Below are 26,403 nucleotides of genomic sequence, written 5' to 3'. Positions count from 1 at the left end.
TATCCAGATGCTCTATCTGAGGTATGAATGTATGAGTAGTAGCTAGGCCCTTAATGTTCCTTGGCCTCAAAGATCAGATTTAGCAACAGTGGGACACTGTATATGTTACCAAGTATACCATTACGTGCCTACTAGTCCAAGGATGGAACCTTGAATACATGGATCAGTACGAACTTTACATGATTTTTTAGCCATGGGTCCCCTGACAGAGTACCTAAGAACAAAAGTGAATCTTGACATTGTGTCCATCTCATGTTTCAAACCATATACTAAGTAAGTGGTATGTGAAATAGTGAACACAACCGAAGTAAGTATGGTAGTTAGCTAGGGGCTGGGGAAGAACGAAAACACTAGAGGCAAGTACAGTCCCCAGTAACGGGGTGCAGAGCGGTTACCTATCCGGTTGTCCCATAGGCTAACAAAGGGAAGTTGCAGTTGGAATTTGTGAGTTTCAAGACTCTTCCCAGTGGACCCCGAGGAGACCCAAACACAGGAGGAAGGTTCAGGAGTGTCCCCACCCCAGGATACCAAGAAAACGGGAGTACCTACACCAGGGGACCCGGATGCATGGGGTAAAAGGTCGTCTGCAACCCTCACTGAAGTCAACGGAGGCCTTGGTTGTGCAGCTGCTGTCATGAACTGTGAACCAGGTCGGTGGAACCCAAGAGCAGATTCTGGATGTAGAAGTACTGAAAAGAAAAGGGATAGAATCCAGCACCCTCAGAGGTGCCCAGGTGGTGCAGGTGGCAATGCCCGACCTCCTAGAGGTGATGTTCCTGCAGGTTGGTGAAGGAAGAAGTCTAGTTGTAGGGTCCACGAGCTGCAGAACATCATAGGAGTCGCCTAAGAGCTGTCCCACGTCGGTCGCCGGATTGCAGGAGGTTCAGTGACCAGAGAAGCCACTAAAAAGCACTGGCAAATGCAAGCAGGAGCTGAAGATGGTTTTGCAAGTTTTTGGGGCCCAACACAGTCCAGGAGACTCTTTCCTTGAGGGGAAGTCAGGGCTGGCCCCTCAACACACAGGGAGGCCCGCAGAAGTTGTTGGAGCCCCCAAGAGTGATCCACAGGTGATGGACACAGGGAGTCACAAGGAGGCCTCAGCAGCAGAAGAAAACAGAAGTCCTATGTCGCAGTAGCTCAGAACAGAGGTTGTTATTCAAGTTGCACAGTGCTGGATGCTGGGGCTTCTTGGTGCCTGAAGATATCTTGGAGGAAGATCCAACAAGCCTTGGCAAGAGCAACAATGACAGTGCACAGGGGTGCTGTTCCAGTGGCTGCAGCAGGGGCCCATAGTCTCCCAAGGAGATCAGAGGACAGGAGGGACCTGAAGAGAACCACAGAACCACCACCTGTGAGCAAAGCCTTCACACTGTACGTGGGACAGCAGGAGTCACCAGCCAGACGTCACTGCCTTGAGGTGCCTGCAGATGCAGGGAAGTGACTACTTCACTCCAAGGGAGATTCATTTGTGCTTCCGGGTGCAAGGTCCTTGTGACCCAGAAAGATGCACAGCCTTGGATGTTGCAGAATTCTTGTATGATCCATAGAAGCAATGTTGCAATAGGAACTTTCTCACCAGAAGCAGACTTGATTCAGTTCCAAAGCAAACCAGCAGCAGTTCCAGAGGCCAGAAGCAGATGATGTCTTGCAGAGAGTTCCTTGTACAGTCTTGCTCGGTGAATACGATGACCCACCGTTGGGGGAGCCCTTAAGTAACCCTAAAAGGTCGGGGGGGCTCCCAGAAGTGACCCATCTATCAAGGGGCTCAGGGACAGCACTTACCTGACCTAACCAGTCAAGTGCTCACAGGGGCCTCTGCACATCATATTTTCAAGATGGCAGAATCAAGTGGCCACATGGCAGAGTTCTGTGCACCTCCCTAGGGGAGGAGCTGAACAGGGCAGTGGTCACTCCCCTGTCCTTTGTGTGGTTTCACGCCAAAGCAGGAACTGGGGCTTCCTGAATGGGTGCAAACCGGATTATGCAAGGAGGGCACCACATGTGCTCCTAATAGTAGTCTGGTGGCGGTCAGAGGCCACCCCAACCCAGCCCATAGACACCTAATACAAAGGGGGAGGTGGTCACACCTCTCCCTTGCAGAAAATCCTTTGTTCTGCCTTGTGCTGTTTGAGTCCAGCTCACCAGCAGGAGGGCAGAACAGTGTACGGGGTCGGCAGCAGTGTCGGCTGGTGGCAAGACCCGGTAAGGATGCACAGGCAGAACTGGGAGATTCTCTAAGGAACCACCAGGGTACAGGGGATCATGCAACTAGCACTGAAATCAGTGTAGTTGCATGATTTCAACATGTTTGATACCAAACATGCCTAGGTTTGGAGAAGCAATTATGTAGTTGGACCACTTGTGTTGACCATTGTCCATTACACACCTTAAGATGGTTTTCCTGCACCTACAAAGCACAGGGAATGGAGTCTGGGGTCTGTAGGGTGCCCTGCTCATGCACTGATATCCCTCACACGTAGGGATATGCACCCTGACCTTGGGCTGAAGGGCCTACCAGATAGGTAGCTTATAGTGTCTAAGTGCAGTGATCAGGATGTAAGGTAAGTCTTATATCGGTGGTGAAAGTGTGCATGCACCTTTTCATGTGGCTGTAATAGCAGGCCTGCAGAGACAGTTTGCATGGGCTCCCATGGGTGGCACAATACATTGAGCAGCTCATGGGAGGCCCCTGGTGTACCAATGCCCTAGGTACCTAAGTGCCATATACTAGGGACTTACATGGGCATACCAGTATGCCAATTGTGGGGTGTAATGTTTACCAGCAACCAAATTTAGAGAAGAGAGCACAGGCACTGGGGTCCTGGTTAACAGGATCCCAGTGCAATACGGTCTAACACACTGGCACCAGTCAGAAAGTGGGGTAACTATGTCAGAAAGATGCTACTTTCCTACAGTAGTTCATGGTGACCCTGATCTTGAACAGAGCTAGATCAAAATTGCAACCTCCTCTGATGTGGCTTTGTTGATAGAGTTGTCTAGATATGCATAGGAAAGGATCATCTGCTGACACGGAGAGGCGCACATCGAGCCTAGATTTGGTAAAGACTGAGGGAGCAGTAATAAGAACAGGAGTGTACTGTAATGACTGTTCTGGTTGTGCACCATGAAACAGGATTGCTCTAGACAAGTACATTAGAGCAGGTTCAATGAAGATCCACTGAATACAAAAGTTGTTATGAATAGCTGCAAGCAGCTAAGACACAATTAGCAGCTTTAACTATCTACACTCAACAGTTTCCTGGATTACTTTTGTTGGTGGCTCAACCACCACAATTTTTTTTTTTTAAATGTTTTAAGAAAACGTCTTTCCAATTATGATGTGAAAAGATACATTGGGGACAGAAACAGAGGAAATAAAGAAATGTTTATTGCTTATGTGACACCAAACAACAGTTGCAGAATTGCAACACAGGCCTGTTAATTCACTATGAATTTCAGAAATTGATTATTAAATTAGAGAAAAGTGCCTGCAGCAATGCTCATAATTATGTAACGGTGAAAATATACAAAAATCTTAACATTCAATTGAAAATTAAATCATTATTATACAATCAGATTAAAAGATTTAGATTGTAACATCAGTCCTTTAGCAATACAGAGATCAGTTGATTATGTCACTTTGAATGATGTCCATATTGGTATAGGATAGGAGGCTGAATGGTAGACAGAAAAGGGGAGGCAGGATTTCCCAATTTTCATTCAAAGCCTTCAGGAACTGTTTTTCCTTTTAGCGCATTCAACCTTTCCTATTGTATTAACAAGGCACATTAACCTTGAAGGAATAGTTTCTTACCTGTAACTCCTGTTCTCTCGTATCCCGTACGGTGTTTCCATGTGTAGTCATAAGCGCTGACTAGAGTTGCAAGACCATCCCCACATATTGCAGTGGAGAAGACAGAGTGCCACTTAGGCAGTTTAAGTTAATATATTTCTGAGGGAAGCCTGCCCTACTTGAGCATTTGCTCTAGCATCAGAGTCTAGGCAGTAGTGCTTGATAAAAGTAGGTACTACTGATTTCCATGTCGCTACTTTGCAAAATTCTGGAATCTGGATATTGCCCAGTAAAGCAGCAGTAGCTGCTTTCCCCGTAGTACAGTGTGCCTTAGGTTTAGCTGTTATTGATTATATTACTTACCCTGACGTCGTGCTTGCGCTGTACTCGTGCCCGCCCACGCCCACTGAAGCACCGCGAATGCCAGTCCTAGGAAACCGAACAAGCATAGCAGGGGGCTGGCCAGCGTTGTGATCGGCGGAGATGTGAACTAGCAGAGCCAAAAAAAGATTTTAAAAAACCTGTAAGGAAGAGGCACAGATAGGTACAGAAGAGGCATGGGGACTTTCCTCTTCCCCCTTTTCATCTTTCGCTTCTGTTCCCACCTTTGTTTTGGTTTCGTTTCACTGTGCTGTTCTTTTTGCCCCCTTCCCCTGTTTTTGCTAGTGTTGCGCTGTACAAGGAAGAAGCATCTATCTTGAGATTGCTCCCAATTCTTTCCTTTCCTCTCCCATTGAGGCCCCCCACTCACCGAATTTTCACTGAGTAGCTGTTAAGTCGCCAAATAGTACCTTTCTGCCTTCCCTCTGCCCGCTGCCACTGTAACCAGCTCACCTGCAGAGGCAGGTGGGGTGGGTGTACAGCAGCGAGGTTGGCCTCACTAGGATTCCCCTAGAAAAACAAATTGTGAGGAATTGTGAAGTTATGTGTGGCAGTAGGGCCCCGCGCACCAGCCACAGGGGTGAGGCGAGGCACCAGCCATAGAAAAAGTTGTTAAAAAAAAAAAAGTGGCTGACCGCAGGTGTTCTATTGTGTTATCTGCAACCTGGTTGACTTCACTATTACTTGCCACCTGGATGACTGTACTACCATCTATGATCGAATCAGAGCAGTGGAAGAGGCAAGAAGCCCTGGAGAAGTCCTGGAAAAGCCCTGGAAGAATGTGACGATTGTGAGGATTGTGGGTGGAGGTGGCAGCACCAGCTTCTCAGTTATCTGGGGAGGGGGGAGGCGGAGGGGGATAGGGGGCATTGTAGTTCTGTCTCTGGGTCTTCCCTTTTGGTACAACAGGTGTTGACCTCGCATTGTACTATAGTGAGGTCGGCATGGGATAGCTCAAGTGTGCTGGGGAGGCGGGAGGGGGTGTTTCTGCCTCACCTATTCCATGAAAAATTACCCCAAATGACTTGATGCTTCAAAGAGTAGACCGAGAGAAGACACTTTGGGAGCTGGGGGGTCTGTAAATATCCAGTCTGCCTCGTTCCCACCGACCACAGCAGCCTCAGAATCAGGAACAGGAATTCAGGACAACCTAAGGTTGATCCCAATCTGCAGAACTTGGTCTTAAGCTCACAACTCTAGCAAACCTCATATTGCGCAATCCAGTGAAAACCACATTAAGGAACTGCAACAAGTTACCCCAAATGACTTGATGCTTCAAAGAGTAGACCGAGAGAAGACACTTTGGGAGCTGGGGGGTCTGTAAATATCCAGTCTGCCTCGTTCCCACCGACCACAGCAGCCTCAGAATCAGGAACAGGAACAGGAATTCAGGACAACCTAAGGCTGATCCCAATCTGCAGAACTTGGTCTTAAGCTCACAACTCTAGCAAACCTCATATTGCACAATCCAGTGAAAACCACATTAAGGAACTGCAACAAGTTGTTAAAGCCAGACGGACTGTCAGCACTAAGCTACCCAGTTGTAGTGTGCCCACTGTCCTTTCACCTTCCCCACCTGAGTGCGTTAGTCCTGCAGACACCAACTTAGGTTTAGAAGGCAGCGCTACACCAAGCTGGGTGGATGAACTTGTGGAAGCCATTATTGGCAGGGTTAAAGGGATTCTGAAATAGGAACTTTTATCTGTATTGGCAAGACTGTCAGTGACTGAATCATCTCTCAGTGATGCCACCAATTTCGAGCCACCTTGTAGACAGGCCACTGTTGGAGGAGACTCAGAGGCTACTGCTATAACCAATTTGCATCTCAGATACGTCACCGCAAACAACACATGTGAAAGTAGTTCAACATCCTTCACTGCCTCGCTTACTATATGCGACACCGCAAGGACTCAGGGGGCTGCGATGGAAATAGTTCATGAACCTGGGCATGAACCCAGGCATATTTTTCCCCAGAAGAATCACCAGGGGGATCCAGAGGAGATCCTCAGTTGGACCCACAGGGGGACCATGTTGGGTGAAACCGGGTCGTAGTACCAGTACAAGGAACAAGGGGGTACCCCGTAGTCCACCTGCGGCCTGCCCCTGCATGACAGTGATAACAGGCGTGTCGGGCTGCGAGAAGGGCAGAATGAATCCTACATTGAATTGAGGAACCAGTGTTTTAAATGGCGGGGGAAATACAAGACCTTTTCAATGTTACTGGTAAACAACATCCTCTTTACTCAGAATGAGGTGATTTGGAAGGAAAGGAATGACAAACCAGGGGATTGCGTCACCATTAATTATAGAGACCTTGAAGTGGTCAACCAACTGTTACTTGACACTATGCACACACAATTGGGGAATACTAACATTTCTTTACTCCCCCTTGGGTATTTCTATAAACCTACACCAGGTCTGGGGTTGGCTTATTTCCCTTTTCTGTTACGCCAACATTCCCACCCCAGTGCATCTTGTAATAAGCCGGTTTGCAAGGAAGGTGTTTTATCAATTTCCTGTGCATAATAGATGTGGGTTTTTGGACCACCTAGATTGACTAACCAATAAGAACAGGCTACGGTGTCCTTACTACCCTTCCAGGCCAAACGATGGTGGCCCAAGGAATGGCCCGCAGAAGAATGCTGTTGAGTGTCCAACTTTCCTTCCCACTCAGAAGGCCAGTGCAGAGTCTATTATCCTACATGAAGATTGCCCCCACACAAAGCCTCAGGCATTGATAAAATTCCTGAGGATCTGTTCCTGTCTGAGATCGACGTTTGGGGCCCGTATCTCTCAGTTGTGTTCAATAATATTTTAAGTGAGGCACATGTACCTCCATTGTGGGCAGGGGAGGAAATCTTCCCTACTTACAAGGGTTCTCCACTGGTCCTTTCCAATTATAGGCCCATCAACCTCATTGACAGCAGTCAGAAACTTTTTTATAGAATTATTCTATTGAGACTCCAAGACTGGTTAGATGTTAATGCCGATTTTTGCCCCCTACAAGCAGATTTTCGTACCACTACATCCACGATCTATTAAGTATTTAGGCTGCAGCTGATTTATTGGAAAACTATTGTACGTGAAAAGGGCAGACTTTATGCTTTGTTTCTAGATCTTAGATATGCATCTCACTTGGTCACGAGAAATTCACTGTGGCAGGCGTTAGCTGAGATGGGTGTCCCTGGATATTTAAGATGTATTATTGAGAGGCTGCACAAACAGAATTTTGCTCAGGTTTGCTGCGGGAAGTTAGGTGAGGTAACAGAATCCTTCCAAGTGACCAGGAGCATAAGACAGGGTTGCGTCCTTGCTCTGACCCTTTTTAGCCTGTATATTAATGGTTTGGTAGCCCGGTTCAACACTTGCGATAATGATGCTCCCCGGTTAGCGAACATGAGAGTTCCAGCCTTTATGTTCACAGATGACACCCTGCTTTTATCTGAATCGCCCATGGAGATCTAAAAAATCCTAAACAAACATAACAGTTTTTGTGTTCAGAGGGGTTAGAAAATCAAGGTTAGCAAAATAAAATATATGGTTTTCAACCCTTGCCACACTACACGTCCTAATCCCACTTTGAATGGAACCTCGCTAGAACAGGCTCATTTATTTGAACACCTGGGCATTACTCTTCATGGGAGGTTGGACTGAGTCCACCATATTTCTAAGCGAAGGCTTATATTGGAGCAACATGTTGAAGGTCCAGTGGGGGTCCTTCTTTCAACCTGTTTACCCGGTTGTCCAGCTCTACTCCTATCAAGCACTGGGTGTGGCTCTCCATCGTGCCAAACTATGGGGGCGTAAGTCTACAAAATCCCTAGACACTGTTAAAACCGTTTTTTGAGGCCATTTCTGTGTCTTCCCTGTTAGCACTCTTTTGATCCACTTAGGTTTGAGCTAGGGCTTAGGCCAATTGCAGAGAGAATTGCAGTTAGACCCCTAACTTTCTGGAGAAAGCTCTGGGCCACGCCTGAATTGTTGCACAATTTTAGTGGGCTGGAGGAAACTCTTAGACACCCTAGTACTGGTAACCTCCCCTGGATCAAATATTTAAGAGATACTCTCCTGAGCATTGGACTAGTACACCTGCGGGAAGATCCTAGGGGGTCCAGTTTACTTACAAGCAAATTGGAGCACAAAAGGTAATTTCAGATTTTTAAGCTAAATAAGCTTTTGACAACATGGGCTTTGGGTATTCTAACCAGTTCGATTATTTTGACTAAGAATACCTATTTTGCAGAACTATTTTTAGATGATAATGAACCAAGCCTGGCAAGGAAACTGTATGCACAGTTTAGGTAAGGATCCTAACCACTCCGTACTTACACCTTGAAATGGGTGGAACCTGCAAGTCCAGCAGAGTCGGCTTGTTCTTCCTGTAAACATGTCAAAGAGTCAGCTGCTCACGTGCTATTTTTTGTCCAGCGTACAGAGGGGCTAGGGCTAAATGGCTAATTCCTATCTGCAGAAATGTTGGCATCACTCAACACAAGGTGGTATGCAGAATATTACAATCAGATATCAGCAAACCCATTGTCTTTGCTGTCTCAAAGTACCTATTCACCATGTGGCAAATTAGGAGGAAACATGTTTAACTCCTCAGGATATTGTCGCTGATTTTTTCCCATTTTAATCTGATAATGCATGTTTGGCTGCTGGGGCTTTATTTTAAAAGCGCTTTTTATTGCTGTATCCGTACAAGATACTGTTTTAACATTTGTTGCTGGAGTGGCTTTTGTGTTGGTTTTTAGAGCTTATGCTCTCTCATTTTAATTGTGACTTATTTATGAGTACTTATATGGCCATGAATTGTGTTTTACACTTTATTAACCACATGCTTTTGTTGTTTTCAATTGTCGTATGTTTCCTTTTATGGCATGAGGCTGAAATAAGGAGTATTAAGTTGAGTTAAGTATGAGCTTTTTGGCAGTACATCAAAATACATGAAACTATCCATCTGGAGAGGGATTGTTTGGAGGTGGGCAATCCAGTGCAGACCAGACCACAGTTAATAAACAATTGGTCCCTTCGGTAGACATCTCTTGTCAAGAAAAAATGTTCAGAACCCTCCTAACATCCAGTGAACTGAGAGATCTTTCTGCTTGAGCAGAGAGATTCTGAAAGAATGTGGACAATAAGATAGTCTGATTGACATGGAAATCTGACACTACCTTAGGAAGGAATTTCAGGTAAGTTCTCATAACCACTTTGCTAGAATGAAAGACTGAGTATGGTTCATGAGAACACAGTGCTTGTATCTCCCTAACCCAGAGAGCTGATGTTATCACTACCGGGAAAGCTGCTTTCCATGTAAGGTGTTTTAGGGAAGCTTTGTGGATGGTTTCAAAGGAATCCCGCATAAGGCGAAAAAGCTCTATATTGAGTTCCCAGTGAGGCGAGGGACACCTAATGAGAGGGAAAAACTTCTTCAATCCCTCTAAGAAATCCTATATGACAGGGATTTGGGAAAAAAATGGTTTGTGACAGACATTTCCTGTAGGCAGTAAGAGCTGCCAGATTAACCTTTATGGAAGAGAATTGCAAGCCAGATTTAGCCGAGAGCAGAATGTATGGTAGAATCACATACTCTTGGCAAGTAGTCGGGTCGAAGTTCTTCGAGGAACACCAGATTCAAAATCTCTTCGATTCGAAGGTGTAAGCGGAGCAAGCAGAAGACTGCTTAGCCTCCTTGAGGCTCTCCAAGCAGTCTTGTGGCAAGTTCAAGTGTCCATACTGCACTAGCTGAGGAGCCATGTTGCCAAATTCCAGGAGGAGAGACTGGGGTGTACCATCTGTTCTCCGAATTTCGTTAGTAGGTCTGGTCTGCATGGCAGCTTGAGATGTGGATGCTGTGACAACTGAAGGAGGTTCGGGAACCACCATTGCTGTGGCCACTTCAGAGCAATTAGGATCATCTTGGCTTTGGAGTGGAACAGCTTGATCAGGACTGCCAGGATCTGTGGAATTGGTGGAAAGGCGTAAAGACATTTGCCCGACCAGTCAATGCACAGGGCATTCCTAAGTGTCTCTGGATGGTAATACCTGGAGGCGAAGTTGCAGCATTTTGTTTTCCGCTGTAGCGAAGAAGTTGATAGAAGGGGTGCCCCACAAGCGGAAGATTCTCTGAACAACTTCTATGTGCAAGACCCACTTGTGATTTTTGTTGAGAGCTCTGCTCAGAGTGTCTGCTTAAACATTCTGGATGTCTGGGAGGGGAGTTGCCGTCACCCTCAGGTTCCTGGCCAAAAGCCACTTCAAATTATCTGGGCCTCTAGTGACAAAGCTCTGGACCTGGTGCCCCCTTGCTTATTCAGAAAGTACATGGTGGTTGTACTGTCTGTCTGAATAAGCAGGGTGTCGGTGGTGAATAATGGGTGAAAGGCCATGAGCACCAGATGAACTGCACAGAGATCAAGTAGGTTGATATGGTATGTCATCTCTCTGAGACCATGTGCCTTAAATTTGATGGTGATCCATGTGGGCTCCTCATCCGAGCAGTGATGCATCCCTCACAATGGTTTGAGAAGGGACCTCTTACTGAAACGGAATCCCTTGAAAACCACCACTACTTGAGGGATCGTATCACATGTAAGGAAAGTGTGATCTTGTCCTCCCAGTTGCCTGTCAGCTGGTCCCACTGGTCCTCCAGACACTCCTCGAGAGGCCACATGTAGAGGCACGCATTGGAAGTGAGAAAGATACAGGAGGCCATTAAGCCGAGAAGAGGTAGGACTGCTGTTGCTGTTGAATGACGCACCATCCTGAAAGTCTGACATTTCTTAAGGATTGATAAGCGTCACTCCTCCAAAGAATACACCTTTGCATGAATGGTGTCGATAGATGCCCCATAGTAATGCAACGTCTGGACTGGTGTTGAAGTTGACATGAAGGCCCAACATATGAAGGAGCTTGCACTTTCAATTGAAATGCAGTTGGGCTTCATGAGAAGTGGTCATCTTTATTAGCCAGTCGTCTAGATAGGGGTAGATGAAGATTCAGTGATTTCTCAGATGGGCTCCCACCACAGCCATGCACTTGGATAATGTTCTGGGTGCTGACTTGAGGCCAAATGGTAGTACTGCATACTGTTAATGGTCGTGCCCCACAAAAAATCTGAGAAATTTCTGATACTTCCTGGCAATGGGAATGTGGAAGAAGGCATTGTGAAGGTCAAGGGAGCAAAGTCAATCTCCCTGATGAAGTTGAGGATATATTTGATGTAAAGCCAGCATCCTGAACTTCTCTTTCCAAATCCACTTGTTGGTGACCTTGAGATCGAGAATGGGTCTGAATTTGTGTTTGTCTTTCTTTGGTACTAGGAAATACCTGTACCCATTTGACTGTGGGAGAAGGCGTTCACCAAATACTTTTGTAACAGGATGTTGACTTCTGTTCTGAGTTAAGTCGAGATGGGAAGTGGGCAGCTTTGGTAGAATGGACGGTGGTGGGGTGGTAAACCTGAGAGAATACCCATTCTTCACAATATTGAAAATCCAGGCGTCTGTTATGCGTTGCCACTCTTTCAGGTAATATGTAATGCTTTCCCCTACCAGAGTGGTTAACAAAAGAAGGGGAAGGAAGGACTCATGGTTTTGTGGCTGTTTGTTTGTTTACCACCTTTGGCGGGTCGTTGGGCAGAGCAACCTCTTTTCTGCTTCCACTGTGATTCGTAGGATCTCTAGTGCTGTTTTCAAGATCTAATCCGAAGCCAATGGGGGGGTTTGAATCCTCTGCAAGTAAAACAGATGCTGGTAGGGTTGGAACAATTTGCACTGTTCCCTGGGTTTCTCCAGACCACAGCTTTTAATGTGTCCATTTCAGTTTTCCTTCTTGCCATCTCATCGTAAGCATGGCTGCTAAATAGAGTGGAAATAGAGTGGTCGTATCTGCCTAAGAGGGCTGGGGAGCTTGCTGCCTTCATTGACATGGCCACTGTACTGCAGGCTTTGCGGCCTGCTGAGTCCAATTTTTTACTTGCCTTATTTGGTGGTGAAGAGGATGATGGAGGTGGAATGGACTTTTTTGGCAGTCAAAATAACGACAGAGTTGGGTGGAGGATCAATACAAAGAAATAGTGGGACTAGATTCGCAGGATGGTATTTTTTTTTTTAAGCTTGGATGGAGCAGGCTTAACCATTGCTGGAGTTAGGAACAAATCTACAGCCGGTTTGAGGAGACTCGGGCCAGTGGAAACGGCCTTGAAGCTGTACGCTGATGTAGTGTCTCAAAGATTACCGGTGTGGATACCTACATCGGTATATTGAGTTTTACAGCCCCTCTGCCTAGCACTTCTTGAAAGGTAGTTATGTAATCTACTGGAGAGACAAAAGGCAGTGGAGAGATCGATGAAGTTGGTAAATAGTCTCTTGTAGAAGAAGAGGAATGATCGGTATGCCATTGATGGGAGCGTGACCTTGACCTATGGTAAGATCCATGATGGCGATGGGTATGCCATGATGTAGTAGAAGAGCGCCCCGGTGTGTGATGTCCATGATGAGAGTGGTGACGTGATCAGGAGCGAGTTCTAGGCCTGGGAGTTGGAGTGCTTCTAGGACCTGGAGGAGGCGCTGATGGAGGAGGAAGCATGCTGTGGTTGAGGTGAGGGCGTTGGTGGTCGATTGAACACGCTTCTTAGACCTTCCACGTCCACTGGAAGCTGAGGGAAGAGCCTTGGTGGAAGACTGACCTTTCCCTCATGCTGAACCCCCACTGGTAGGCTGTGCTGGCGACGTTTCTTCTCTTCTTGAAGGCAAATCTTCTCTCTGTTGCACAGAGTGCACCTGGAAAACTTCCTGCAGATGTCATAGGTGTCTGGAGATGAGAAGAAGGTAGGCAGATGATACTGAACACATGAGGGTCTGTTTTGGCCTTTTTTCTGCCACAGCGACAACACTTATCAAACAATGAGGGCATTTTATTTGACAAAATGCCTCCGTTTTCTGTAAATAAATAACAGGAAAAGGCAGAAAAAGTAAAAAGGCATTGAGTAAAGGCGCGGTGACCAATTTCTGACAAACATGTTTTGAGGGAAAAAAAACTATAAAAGGTTGAGCTCAATGCTTCAGGGTCCTGTCAGCAGGAGCTGGAGAAAAAAAACTGAAACAACTGTCACTAGCTGGGCATGATGGGATACTGGTGGTCCCTAGGTTCTTAAAGGCAGAGACTCTATTTTAGACATAATGGCATCTTATGAGGCTACTCTGGCCTGCTCTCCTTCATCTCTATCAGAAAAAGGGGTTTGTGAAGGAGATTTATACCGTTTGTAAAACATCTTAAATTTTACTCATTTTTAATGTATTGGCCCTTTTTTGAGTTCATGATGAAGAATTGGTCTGTAGTAAGCCTAGATATGTAGGCTGTATTATCTGTCTCTTTCATAAGTGCCTTTACAGGCCTTCCTGAAGACAGGCGAAAGTCTCCACGAAAGAAGATATATCAAAGAACTGCTCCAGCGTCCCCACACATGGGTGGGACTATTCAGTGCTTATAACTATACATGGAAAACCCCTACGAGAGAATTTGAGGTTTTCCTATGAACAAGTACAAGGTAAAATGTACTTGTGCGTGCAGCTCACAAGTGAGCCAAAAAAGTTAATAAATCCATGAAAAGAGAAACTTTCCTTACAACTGATATTTATCTATTAATTTCTCATATACTATAATGTAACCTTTATATGTAAATCATTGACAAAGAAATTGAATCGTGGTTTCCATGGAAGAAAACTATGCATAGAGGTGTTCTGCGGTCTGGGCACACAGTGAAAACTGTTCAATCATTTAGGACTACAGATTAAAACCCTGTGATGCAGAACTGTCCTAAAACCCGTTATATAATTAGAGATCTATAACAATACTATCATGCAGCCTTTATTTACTGAATGGGCATACATTTAACAAGAATACGGTTGTTACTTGATTTGCTACTGACAATTCCTACTGGGTACACAAACATTTACGCTCATGAAATATATAAATCTAAACATTTCCATTAAGATCCTACATACAGCAGGCCCTACATATCCAACACAGGGAAAAAAAGAAAAAACAAATGTTATTCATGTCACCCTTGGCCGAGTTAAAATATGAAAACTTCATCTTGAATTGTCAGGCCACACCCTTTCAAACATATCCCGCTCAGAACATAACACATCACAAAGCACTGCAATAGCTATTTTGTATTGGAGGGTGTTTTGATACAGCTGTCCCACATTATTATGAAGGATCATTTAAATGAAGAAGAAACAATGCCAATCTCTGAAATGACCAAGGTAAGGCAAAGAAATTAACCTGTAACCGGTTAAGAGCTGCATGCCAAAACATGCATTTAAACATAAAAAACAACTTCTCTCCTCAACCCTACTGCTTTCTTTCACTGTGGAATAAAACATTTGTAATATCTTTAATATCTACTGTTACTACTAATTAAAGGAACAGCTGATTTTCTACCCTTGGGGCATTTTAGAGGATTCCAGTATCAACCTACCTATACAAACCTGCCTCTCAAATAAAAAAACAGGTTTAACAAAATTCTTATTGAAAATGAGAAATTATGTACCTTGTTAACCTTAAATTCCTTCAACACCACAGTTTCCTGATGTTTAAATGTGCTGCTATTTGAAGCAGGAATGATGGGAACAGAATAGGTGGATTTTGTTGGTTGTTGCTGCGCAAAGACTTCAGACATAATTTCTCCGCTGTAGTCTCCCAAGTTATGCCTAAAATGAAAGTAAAATAATTAAACATGAACATTGTCTCAACATTTATTAAAATACATTAAAATGCAAACCGAATTTCTCTTGTCAACATTGTAGTATGTGATCTCAGTCTTAATGCTTGCACTTCTTTTATAATAATATAGATTTATTTGTAAAGCACGTTCTGAAGAACAGTATATGTGCAGGGTGTTTATACTTATAAAATACTTCACTCCCCGTGTTAAGAACAGTGAACCGGTTTAAGCAAAATTTTCGAAACACATTAATTGGAAGGCTATTCGAGTAAGATGCATATGTGTGCCCATACCAATCAACCCAAGCGAAAGTCAACACACTCTAGAGTATAAGGTAACAGATATTCAAGCGTTATAAACATTCAAGCGTTCAGTTAAAAGTCCTCCTTTATTTTTCATACATTAACCAAAGAACACCTTAATAGTCAACAAGTTTAATTCCTTTAAATACTATGAAACTTCTTCAGGGAAAAGACATGTATATATCGTTCATGGTAAAGTCAACTGCCCGTCCTGCGTTTCTATTGTCACAGGAATGATGTTTATCAAATCTGATGCTAAACAAACAAACAAACAAAAACAAACTAGAGATAAATTCACCAACTCTGAAATCACCTCCAAAAACAAAACCACATGGAGAGACTATTATCTAATCTTACAAGACTCATCCACCACAATCACCAATCATACCAAAGCCCACAGTGTTAGATAAAGAACATATTTGTGAGCCAAAGATCTATGACGAACCTTTTCCAACAATGGACCTGGCTGGCAAATACATCTCTTCAAGCTTCTCTTATAACTGAACGTCTTAACTTCTCAAGTGCTGGCCTCACTGCCCCTACACAACTGCTGAATGCTTTTTTTTTTAATATCTATCGCAGTTTAAGTGCTTAAGCCTTTATAACATTTTCCCACAAAATATACCTTGGCCAACTTTGTTTTTTCCCCCCCCCCCACATGTTGGTGTGGCTATTTGTGGAGTCCCCCGGAGGCAATTAAGAAAATTGGAAGAAGGTGACAATGTTTGGGTGTAGTTTTATTCTAAGTGGTCAACAGTAAAAGGCTTTGCTGTACTAAAATCACATACTTCCCAGCTTTCAGAATCAAGAAGAGTATCAAAAAGGAAAATATTACTTATCCAGGAGACACCTGTTTGTGGCATGTAGTGCTGTAGATTCACATGCTCTGCATATCTCCTGCCATCTAGTGTTGGGTTCGGAGTGCTACAAGTTGTTTTTCTTCAAAGAAGCATTTCTGAGTTAAGGGATCGAGTGACTCCTTTTGGATGATACTGTGCCTGGGCATTAAGTCCTTTGTCAGAATGTTTTCCCGCATGCAGGTGAGAGAGAGTATAGAGAAAGTACAGAGAAAGAGATGTCCATGCAAATGCATGTACATATGTACAAATATATACAAACATAAGATAACTGGAATGGGCGCAAGCATCCGGGGTGGAGAGAGGGTACATGTGAATCTACAGCACTATATGCCACAAACAGATGTCTACTGGGTAAGTAACATTTTCCGTTTAGCAAGCAAATAGCAAACAATGTCTTGGACTGAAGCCTGAGTGGGGTTAATGTGTTTGGTCTTGCAGCAGCAAACAACACCTTTCCATTTTGCAACATAACATACTCTAGTTGTAGGTCTTGAGCTCCTTATGAATGCTCATACATTCTGAAGGTAATTGGAGATAACCAAAATATGACTTCAGAAGCCATATTGTAAGGTTGAATGACTTGGATGTCTGATCTGCCCCTGTTCCTCTGTGAGCACATCTGGCCTGTTGGGAAGCTTCTTGTGGGTGACCAGCGAAAGGTCTAGAAGTGTAGTGAACTCTGGTGGTCGTGCCTAGCTGGGAGCTACAAGGATCATGGTGAGGGACGTTTTTCTCATCTTCTGAACCAGAAATGGAATGAGAGGGGGAGGTGGAAAAGCGTAAGCAAATATCCCTGACCAGTTCATCCATATAGCATTGCCTTTGGAGAGAGGGTAGGGGAGTAACTGGAGGTGAAATATGGACATTTTGCGTTTTCTGCTGTACCGAAAAGGTCTATTTGAGGAGTTCCCCACTTTTGGAAGCATTTTTAAAGGCTTGTGGGTGGAGTTCCCATTCGTGCAAGGTTGCTGTCTGTCCCTGGGAGATATTCTACCAGAAGGTGAATGTGGTGATGATAGGCTCATTTCCAAATTGTTTGTGTTAGTTGAGACAACTGAAGAGATGGTGCCCCTCCGCCCCCCGTTTTTGTAAATGGTTCATTGCTGTCATGTTGTCCGTACAAACTAACACAGATTTGTGCATTAGGTGAGGCTGGAATGCTTTCAGGGCTAGAAACACCTTGAAAAGGTCTCCCTTTCAGTAGAATTCCACCAGAGTAGAGAGATGTAAGCTGGACGGTCTAAACACTAGACCCTGAAGAACCTGAGCTTGCAACCATTGACGTGAGAGACATTGTTGCAGTGGACACATATGTAGCCTGGCATGAGGTACAATGGCAATGCATGAGGGCATCATGCCTAGAAGATGCATTATTGTTTTGACTGTCATTCTGACTGATCTGTAATTGTGAGATTATCTGATGAAAGTTGTGAACAGGTGCTAGGTTGGAGTAAGCTAATCTCAACTGTGTATTGAGAATAATTCCCAGATATGGTTGTATATGAAGAGGTTCTAGAGGTGACTTGATGGTGTTGATTGTAAAACCTAACTTGGGAAGAAGATTAACTGTGATTTGAGTGTGAGATTGACATTGTTGCAGGGTGGTGGCTTTGATCCACCAATCGTCTAGGTAAGGGAATACATGAATTTGTTGTAGTAGTCCCAGTCGGAGCCGAAGATTTTGGTTCCGAAGTTTTCCAATCCAAAGCTTTAGATGTCTTTATCTGGACCAAAACTATGGAGGTCGAATGGGAAGAATTAGCTAGTCCTTCCAACTTTCAGTGCTGAGCCGATAGGCGGGGCATCCGAATAATGTTTCTGTGACCGACCATGGCCTGAGGGCAGAGGTGGCCCAGAGACCTCTTTTATTTGTCTTTTGGCAGATTTTGTAGAAGGAGGATGAGGGACAACTTTACTCACAGGTTGCGCTGCACGTATGTCCTGATCCTCAAGGTCAGACTGCTGATCTGATTCCGAGTCATTGATAGAAAATGTCTCCTCTTGTTCTTGTTGTTCCTGGGCCTGTTCCTCCCGGAAAATGTCCAGGGTATGTTCCTGTGCCAAGTGCGCCATTTCCAACCTCCGAGCTTGTCGGTCTCTAAGAGTTTTCTTTGACGGAAACAATCAACACGCGTCGCAGGTGGGTTCGTTATGGTCTGGTGAAAGACAAAGATTACACACCTAATGGTGATCTGTCTGTGGAAATTTGGAGTGGCACAGAGTAAGAATCTAAATGGCTTCCATTCCATTAGGGCAAGATGGTTTTCCTTCCCACATGGAGATAGGCCCGGCCCGAAGCTTAAAGTGTTCAAAACTTGGCCCAAGTTGATCGAGATTGAAGTTAGAAAACAAGATCAAATCACAATCCTGCTGCTCTAAAGAAAAGAGAGTCTTGACCCAAACCGAGTGAATACGGAGCGAGAAGAAACATGTCCAAACCCAACGGCGGAGAAAAAAACATAACAAAGGACTCAATGCCCATGCGCAGTATCACAGAGAAGGAGGAGTCACTCGATTCCATGACTCGAAAGACTTATCAAAGAAAAACAACTTGCAACACTCCGAGCCCAACACTAGATTGCAGGATAATGCACAGCATGTGTTATTTACAGCCACACATGCCATAGAACACATCATTACAAAAGGTAAGAAACTTGCTGCTTTACCGGATACTTCTAACTGCATGTTCCTCGCCTATAGAACAGATACCAAAGTGGTACTTTCCAAAGGCGAAGGGTCTGTGGAATGTATTTAGACCAAAACGTCCTACAGGCCTGAATGGGCAAAATATCCCTCCCGTAGAATCTGGATCTCAAGGCAGTAATGCTTTGTGAACATATGCACCGACATTCATGCCACATTCTGGTATATGTCAAAGACCGGTACGCCATGTGCTAACACAGTGGTTGCAGTTTTGGACCTGGTGGAATGGGCTCTCAGTTCACCCAGAGGCTACTTTTTTAACAGAGAGTAGCAGATCTCAATACAGGAAACTATCCACCTCAACAGCGTCCTCTTACGCACAGCCTTCCCTTTATTTGCCCCAAAGTACTCTACAAAAAGGTAAGTGTCTACCCAATGATCCTTGGTACAATCGACGTAAAAGCTTAAAGTTTTTTTTTCCCGGGGGGATTGGGAGAGGGACATAGAACCTTTTCTTGTCTATTAAGAGGTGAGGAGAGGCAAAGAACGCTGGAAGAGTGATGGATTGCCCAATGTGGAAAGAAGTCACTACTTAAAGCAAGAAGGCCTCCCAACTCCTCAGCACCAGTTTGTCCGAAAAGGTGATGTAGGGTCATTGCACTGACAGTGTCTAAGTTCACTCATGCAGTGAGCTGAAGTGATCGTGGTGAGAAAGACAGTCTTTACGGTCAGAAGACGCAAAGAACACAGGTATATCTGTCTAGAGTCTTTAAGGACAAATATAAGAAATGTCAACAAAAAGTTAAGTTCCACTGTGGTACCACAAACTGTTTGGAAGGAAACCTGTGTTAAACCTGTAATAATTCACAACAGGTGACTTAAACAAGGATGGTTGGTTCGGTAAACATAAGAAGGCTGAAATGGCCAACAAATAATCTGTAATTGTATCCATAAAAAAACCTGGTTGGGCCAAACACAAAACAAACAGGACATCTGACAGATTAGCTAGTAAGGGTTTTTTCATGTGAATGCCACAAATTTGTCTCAGTATGTGGCGTAAAAGTAAATGGACTGAATAGGGGCACTGGGCAGAAAGGTTAACATCCATCATTTCAGGTGGTGGATTCAAAGCAGTCAATTGCAGTTGCTCTGTCTCCACACAGGGAGGTGTAGATTTGCAGGCTCGGGTAACCAGGGTGTGCTGCTGCGACAGGTGATCCTCTCAAAGTTGTTGCCTGATACGAGATTAGATGCTCCTGCCCAGAAGTTCAGAGTGCCATACTTTCCTGGCCCAATCTGGAGCCACAAGAATGAATTGGGCCCAGTCATTACTGATTTTCTTCAGAAGTCTGAGCTGGGAGGCAAAGTAAGGAAGGCAAGCATACAGGAGTCCTGTGTTCCATTCCAGCTGAAATGCACCTCTGAGAAAAGAACAAGTTACTTATCTTCCATAACACCTCATCTGGTAGAATGACTATCCAGCCACAGATTACTTACCTTAGAATATTCCCCAGGTGTCAGATTGGATCCAGAAATTTTCTAGCAGTATCCCTGCATGCCATTCTGCTCTGCGTCCAATGTGACGTGTGTGACGTCTATATATGTACCACTCCAGCGCTCTGACGTCAGTACTTTTCAAGGCTTTCCAGGTCAGAAGCGTGGAGCCACACAATACTGATGCACAGTGATAAGAGCCTCAACAAAGGTAACCCTGTACAGAAATCAGTTCGTAGAGCAGGGAGGATTGGAGGGTCGGTAAGGAATCTGAGGCTCGACAGTCTATAACAGATAAGGCATTACTGAAGGTAAGTAACTTGCTCAACTGATAGAGACTTCTAGCTGCAGATTCTTTACCTTTGAATAGCTATCCAAGCAATACCTACCCAGGGGTGGGTCTGCGAACAGTTAAGACCATAAAGTCCTGCAGGACCAAACAGGCAATATGCCTATCAAGATAGACCTGACTGTTTAGACAGTAGTGATTGGTGAACGTGTACAATGACGCTCATGATGCTGTCTGACGGACGTCCAGGGCAGGGACTCTGTATGCTAACACAGTGGTCAGAGCCTTAGCTCTGGTGAAATGAGTACAAAATTCCTCAGGGTGTTGCACTTTGGCTAATGCATAGCAGATCTGCATGCAGAGCACTACCCACTGTGAGATGTTTGTTGCTACACAGCCTTTCCCTTTGTCAGCACATTATACCTGATGAACAGTTGATCTTCAACCCAGAACTCTTTGGTAAGATCTTTTTGGGTCCAGATGGAGGCATTTCTCCACTTCTTTAGAAGGGTGAAGACGAACAAAGAAAGTAGACAAGGTGATATTTGGGCCGAAATAAAAGGGTGTCACAACCTTCAGAAGGAATCAAGCACGGGTCCTGAGAACCAGTTTCCCTGGGTAGAAAGCTGTGCAAGAAGCGTGCACACAGGGTGCAGGCAGCTTGCTGGCCCTCGTGTCTGATGTTATGGCCACCAGAAAAATAGTGAGTAGGCTAATTAGGCAATTGTGTAGGGGCTTGAACTGCATCCACATGAGAAATAGTAAGACCATGTTAAGGTCCCATTTTGGCATGATGAATGGCCTTAGAGGGAATAAGTGCTGAAGTCAATATTCTTGGATGCACACCATGTCACAAACTAGTCCAAATGGTAAGCGTATACTGACTTGGTAGATGGGTCACCTGGCTGCCACGAAAACATCACAGACTTTGGTAGGTGGGTCAAAAGCTGTCAACTGTTGCTGCTCAATCTCCATGGATTAAGGCGGAGGGTACACAAATTCAGGTGCAAGAGACTGCTCTGGTGCTGCAGCAGAAAAAACTCTGAAGGGGCAGCCTGAACAGAGGCCCAATGCACAGACTCAGGAGTTTAGGATACCGTACACTTAGTGCACAATCCAGAACCACAAGAATGACTTGAGCCTGATTGTTCCCGATCTTCGAGAACTCTGGACAGGAGGGGTATCGGCAGAAAGGCATACCGGGGGCCTGAGCTCTACGTGAGATGAAAAGCGCTTCCGAGCAAGAGGCACCTTGGAAAATCCAGCATGCAGAACTGTGGACATGGCATGTTCTCACAAGAGGCAAATAAATCTAACCAAGACTCTCCCCATTCTTGAAAAACACCCTGCACCACCTCTGGAAGGAGACGCCAGAAGGCGCTGACGACAGTTTGTCCACTCTGGCGTTCAGAGAGCTTGTCAGGTATTGAAACACCAGGGAAATGCTGTGGTATTCCAGTGGTGTCTAAAGACGCAGACACTCTTGGCAAAGGGTCACCAACCCTACCCCACCTGTGTGTGTCAGTACCACACAAAGGTGTTGTTTTCTGTGAACAGCTGAATTAGCCTTCCCCTAATGAAAGGAAGACAGGCTAACAATGCCATCCGGATTGCTCGAAGCTCCAACAAGCTGATGTGGAGCCCAGACTCCATGGCTGTTCCAACCCAGAAGTGCTGCATCTGCCACTACAGTCATCTCTTTTTGAGGAAGGGAGAGGGGTCTTCTGCTGACCCAATCATGGTTCATCAGCCACCACTGCATGTCTTTTGCAGTTCCCTCCAATATCTGGACCAGGTTGGAAAGATTTCCCTGATATGCCCACTGGAACTTCAGATCCCACTGTAGAGCCCTCTTATGCCATGGACATGTGTCAGGAGTCAGTCTCACCAAAATCCAGTTTAGAGACTGAAACATCGGAAGCATAGCCCATATATCATTGACTCGCCTTTTAGTAGGATAGGCTGGAAACTGCATAGATGAAAAGGATAGTCTGAGAGGGATACAGGTGATACTTCGGCAAATTTATAATGTACCCCAGCGAGTGCAGGAGGTCCCCTGTAGTCAGGAGGTGGGAAATGACTGCCTGGGGCGAGCCCGCCTTCAACAACCAGTCGTCGTCGAAAGGTGCTGCAACCACCTCCATCACCTTGCCGAACTCCCAAGAGGCTCAGGTAAGGGCAAAGGGGAGGACAGCAAACAAAGTGTTGTCAGCCCTCCCTGAACTGCAGGTAAGGTCTATAGGCAGGCAGGAAGGAGATGTGGAGATATGCGTCCTGCAAGTCCAATGTTACCAAGCAGTCACCGGGATCGAGGGCAGACAGGACCTGAGCTAAAGTGAACAGTTTGAGCTCTTTCTTCAGGAACAGATTGGGAAGGTGCAGGTCTTGGATAGGACAGAGGCATCCATCCTTTTGGAGCACCAGAATGTAGAGGGAATAGCAACCACGACCTACTTCTGATGTTGGAACCCTCTCAATGGCCTTTGTGCCCACAAAGACCATTACTGCCTGGCGGAGTATTAGAGATGTTCCTCCTTTAGCCAGGTGCAAGTGGGTGCCACGAGTGGGGTGGGGTTGGAGGAGATTCCAGAAATGGGTTGGAGTAGCCCCTCAGAGATTTGTAGAACCCACTTGCTTGATGTTATGGACTGCCAATTACGCAGGTGATGGTGGATCCGGCCCCCAATAGACGCCTGTGCTGTATAAGGATGAACTAAAGGGGATTTGAGGCTGCTGGTGGGAAAATGCTGGTGGTTGATTGACCTGGCCTCTGGCTGGTGTTCAGACATAGTTTGTGTGAAACAAGTCCATGGCCACAAAAAGGCTGGCCTTGGTTCTTGCGCAGGAAGGGATGGTAGCCACAGAAGAGGAGAAAGGCAGACAAGGGTTGGTGGGGGCCATGGAGAGGCCCATAGCCCTGGCCGTAGCTCTGATATGTTTACATTTAAAGGGCTCCAGTGCTGAGTCTGCCTTTTCACCAAAAAGGCAAGAGCCAAAGGGCATACCCATATAGGAAGATTGGACATTCCCTAAAAAGACAGTTTTCAACCGGGCGAGGACTCAAAGGGCCACCAATGATGCAATCATTCTGCCCAGTGAGTCAGTCGTGTCCTGTCCACATCGGATGGTGAACTTTATTGCATCTCACCAGTCTGATATGGCGTGGGTGAGCATGGCTCGGCCCTCATCGGAGATCGTAGACAGACCGTGCGCAAGCGAGTCCCACACTGTCTGTATCGGCCCAAAAGGCCTGCAGAGTTCACCAACTGCAGTGCTAGGCTGGCATAAGAGAACAGCCTCTTGCCAAAGGTATTCAGCCTTTTAGATATCCTATCCGATGGAGTGGTAGGGAATGTAGCAGGGTTGATCCTGGAGGTGGAGGCTAGGACTACCAAGCTCTCTGGGGTGGGGTGGGGTGGGGTGGGTGCTGGGAGAGAAAAATTGGGTCACCAGGAGCAGGGCGATGGTGAGTAATTGTTGGACCAGGTCCCAAGAAAGAAATCTGTAAGGGCTTCATTACACGAGAGCAGAGGTTCAGAGGGGGTAACTCCCAGCTCAAGCACCTCTATCAAGACGACAGTCTTGTCTGCCACTGAGGGCAGCTGAATGTCAAGGACCATAGTCACCCTGCGCACCACCATTAGGAAAGAGTCCCTTCCTTTGTAGCCATGTTAGAAGGGAAGACCAAGCAGGTGCCCGGTTAGGTGTCTAACCCACTGGCATCCGCCAGTTGTCCTATGGTTCATCTAGAGGTGATGGAATAAATAAGGGTCGTCAAATCCCTCCCATTCATCTCCCTCTCCAGGCCTATGAAAAGTAAAAGGCACTGGTTCCTGACTCAGAGGGCATGTTACCAGTAGGCACCATAGTTGACCGGGGCCCATATCGGAATTGGGAATGACAATGGGGTTGGTACCATTGCGGGCCTCGGGGGCACCTGGAACGACGGCACTGGAGCGAGCTCTGGGGACATTTGCGTTCTCGCAGGTGGAGTCACTCCGGATTCTTGGGCCCTACTGCCACCAAGGGTGATTCAGGGGTGAACCTGTCAGCGGAATCCAATAGGGTCCCCCGAACCCTAAGAAACTCCTGAGGGGTTGGGCTGACCAAATATGAGGTGAAAGGCCTCATAAAACTCCTTTAGGTGGGTGGGGGTTACTCCAGCTCTAGGAAACTCTGGGAGGCAGGGAGCAGATCCACTTACATGCTCCGCGGAGGAGCGAGGCCTTGGAACTTTGTTGTTGTTCCCGTGCCAAGTCCAGTAACTTGGACCAGTATGGAGAAGTCAAATAGTATTGACTTCTTGCATTTATTTGCAGTTGTGGGACTTACCAGACGATTTTGAATCAGATGACTATCATGGGAAGCAGCTCTGTGGGCAGCCCTAGTACTTGCACATGACTGGGACTGAGTGTGCCAGACAGCAAGGAGCTTTGGGGAAGGTTCACTAAGCACCTTTGGATTAATGGCAAAGGAGTTTTGCAGGTCTTGAAGTCATGGTCCTGCTCCAAGCACCACAAACAAATCAAGTGTGGGTCTGTCACAGATATTTGCCTGTGACAGGCACCACAGGGTTTACTATCTGTGAGTTTCTTTAGGTACAACCCTAAGCACACCAGGCGAAAGTATTCTCAAAAAGTGCTTTGAGAAAATGTTGAAAAAAACTCAAAAAGTGACTGGGGGTAGCTCTTCCAGATTTGTGTTGACTGTCACAGAAAGAAAATAACTGATGTCAACGTGCTCAAGTGGTGCCTATACAGGTACCACGCACATCACATCCTGTGCGGAACACCACCACCTACCAGCACACAGGGGCAATGCTAGAAAATTTCAAGATTCAGTCTGACACCTGGGGAATATGCTAAGGTAAGTAATCTGCGGCTTGAGGTCTATTCGATTATTCCTGCACAAACTTGAATGTGAGAAACCTTTGACACTGCGCATATGACAATGGTGAAAAAATCTAGCCAGGGTTCTCCCCTCTGCCAGAAGATGTACCACCTCAGGATGGAGGTGTCATTCATGAGCCGACAGATGCTGCTGGCTAAGCATGTCCTTTCATGCATTCAAAGCACCCACTATGTGGGTCACAATCGGGGAAATCACCTGTGCCCCAGCCAACTCCAGAGGTGCACAACCTCTTGCCACAGAACCCATGAACCTGCCCCACCGTCGAATCTGGGCGGGGAAGGGAGAGGTCTCTGCTGCATGTTCACTCACGATTGAGCACCACTGCAGATTGTGTGCGGTTTCCTCAGAAATCTGTATGGGATCCAACAGGTTTCCCTGCTGCTGGGCCCACTGGAACTTCAGGTTCCAATGCAGACTGCACATAGGCCACCTGCCATAGTCAACAAGGAGGAGGCTGACAGGTCAAGAAGCCTCAAAGCTGCTTTTACCAAGACACAGGACCAAGAGTTAAACATTGGAAGCGTAGTCCAAATGTCCTAGACTCAGAGGGAAGTCTCTGTACTATACCACAGCTAAGACCGCTCCGATGAGAGGAACCCTCAGAGGGGGAATCAGGTGCATCTTTGGCTCGATGATCATGAACCCCAAAGATGTCCACTCTTGTCTGATGAAAGTGGCCTATAGCTGAATGTGGCGAGCCCACCTTCAACAGCAAGTCATCAAGGTAGGAAAAGACTGACTCTCAAACTACGAAAGTATGCTGCAGCCACCCCGATTACTTTTGTGGACACTCAAGGGGCAATGGTGAGACCAAATGGGAGCACTGCAAACTGGAAATGCTCAAGACTGACCTTGAACCTAAGGTAAATCCTGTGAAACTGCAGACTGGTATAAGAGAAATGCATCAAACAGGTCTAAGTACACCATCTAGACTTCTGGGTCCAGTGCGTTTAGAATATGGGTAAGTGTGAGTGTTCTGCATTTGTTCTTCAAGAGGA

At 45.8% G+C, this 26,403-nt stretch overlaps 1 protein-coding gene across 3 annotated transcripts in view; it reads right to left on the bottom strand.

The window, feature by feature from the left end:
* EPC1 (enhancer of polycomb homolog 1) overlaps positions 1-26,403 on the bottom strand; it is a 1,031,213-nt gene that overhangs the window by 394,792 nt on the left and 610,018 nt on the right. For all 3 annotated transcript variants that reach the window (XM_069211249.1, XM_069211248.1, XM_069211247.1), the window contains exon 6: positions 14,733-14,892. In XM_069211249.1, coding sequence (XP_069067350.1) covers positions 14,733-14,892 — 160 coding nt within the window. The remainder of the gene's footprint in view (positions 1-14,732; positions 14,893-26,403) is intronic.

Source organism: Pleurodeles waltl, chromosome 10 (genome assembly GCF_031143425.1).
Source record: "Pleurodeles waltl isolate 20211129_DDA chromosome 10, aPleWal1.hap1.20221129, whole genome shotgun sequence".
Taxonomy (NCBI): Eukaryota; Metazoa; Chordata; class Amphibia; order Caudata; family Salamandridae; genus Pleurodeles; species Pleurodeles waltl.
The sequence above is the reverse complement of the archived record's forward strand: the minus strand, read 5'-3'. Positions and strand labels throughout refer to the sequence as shown.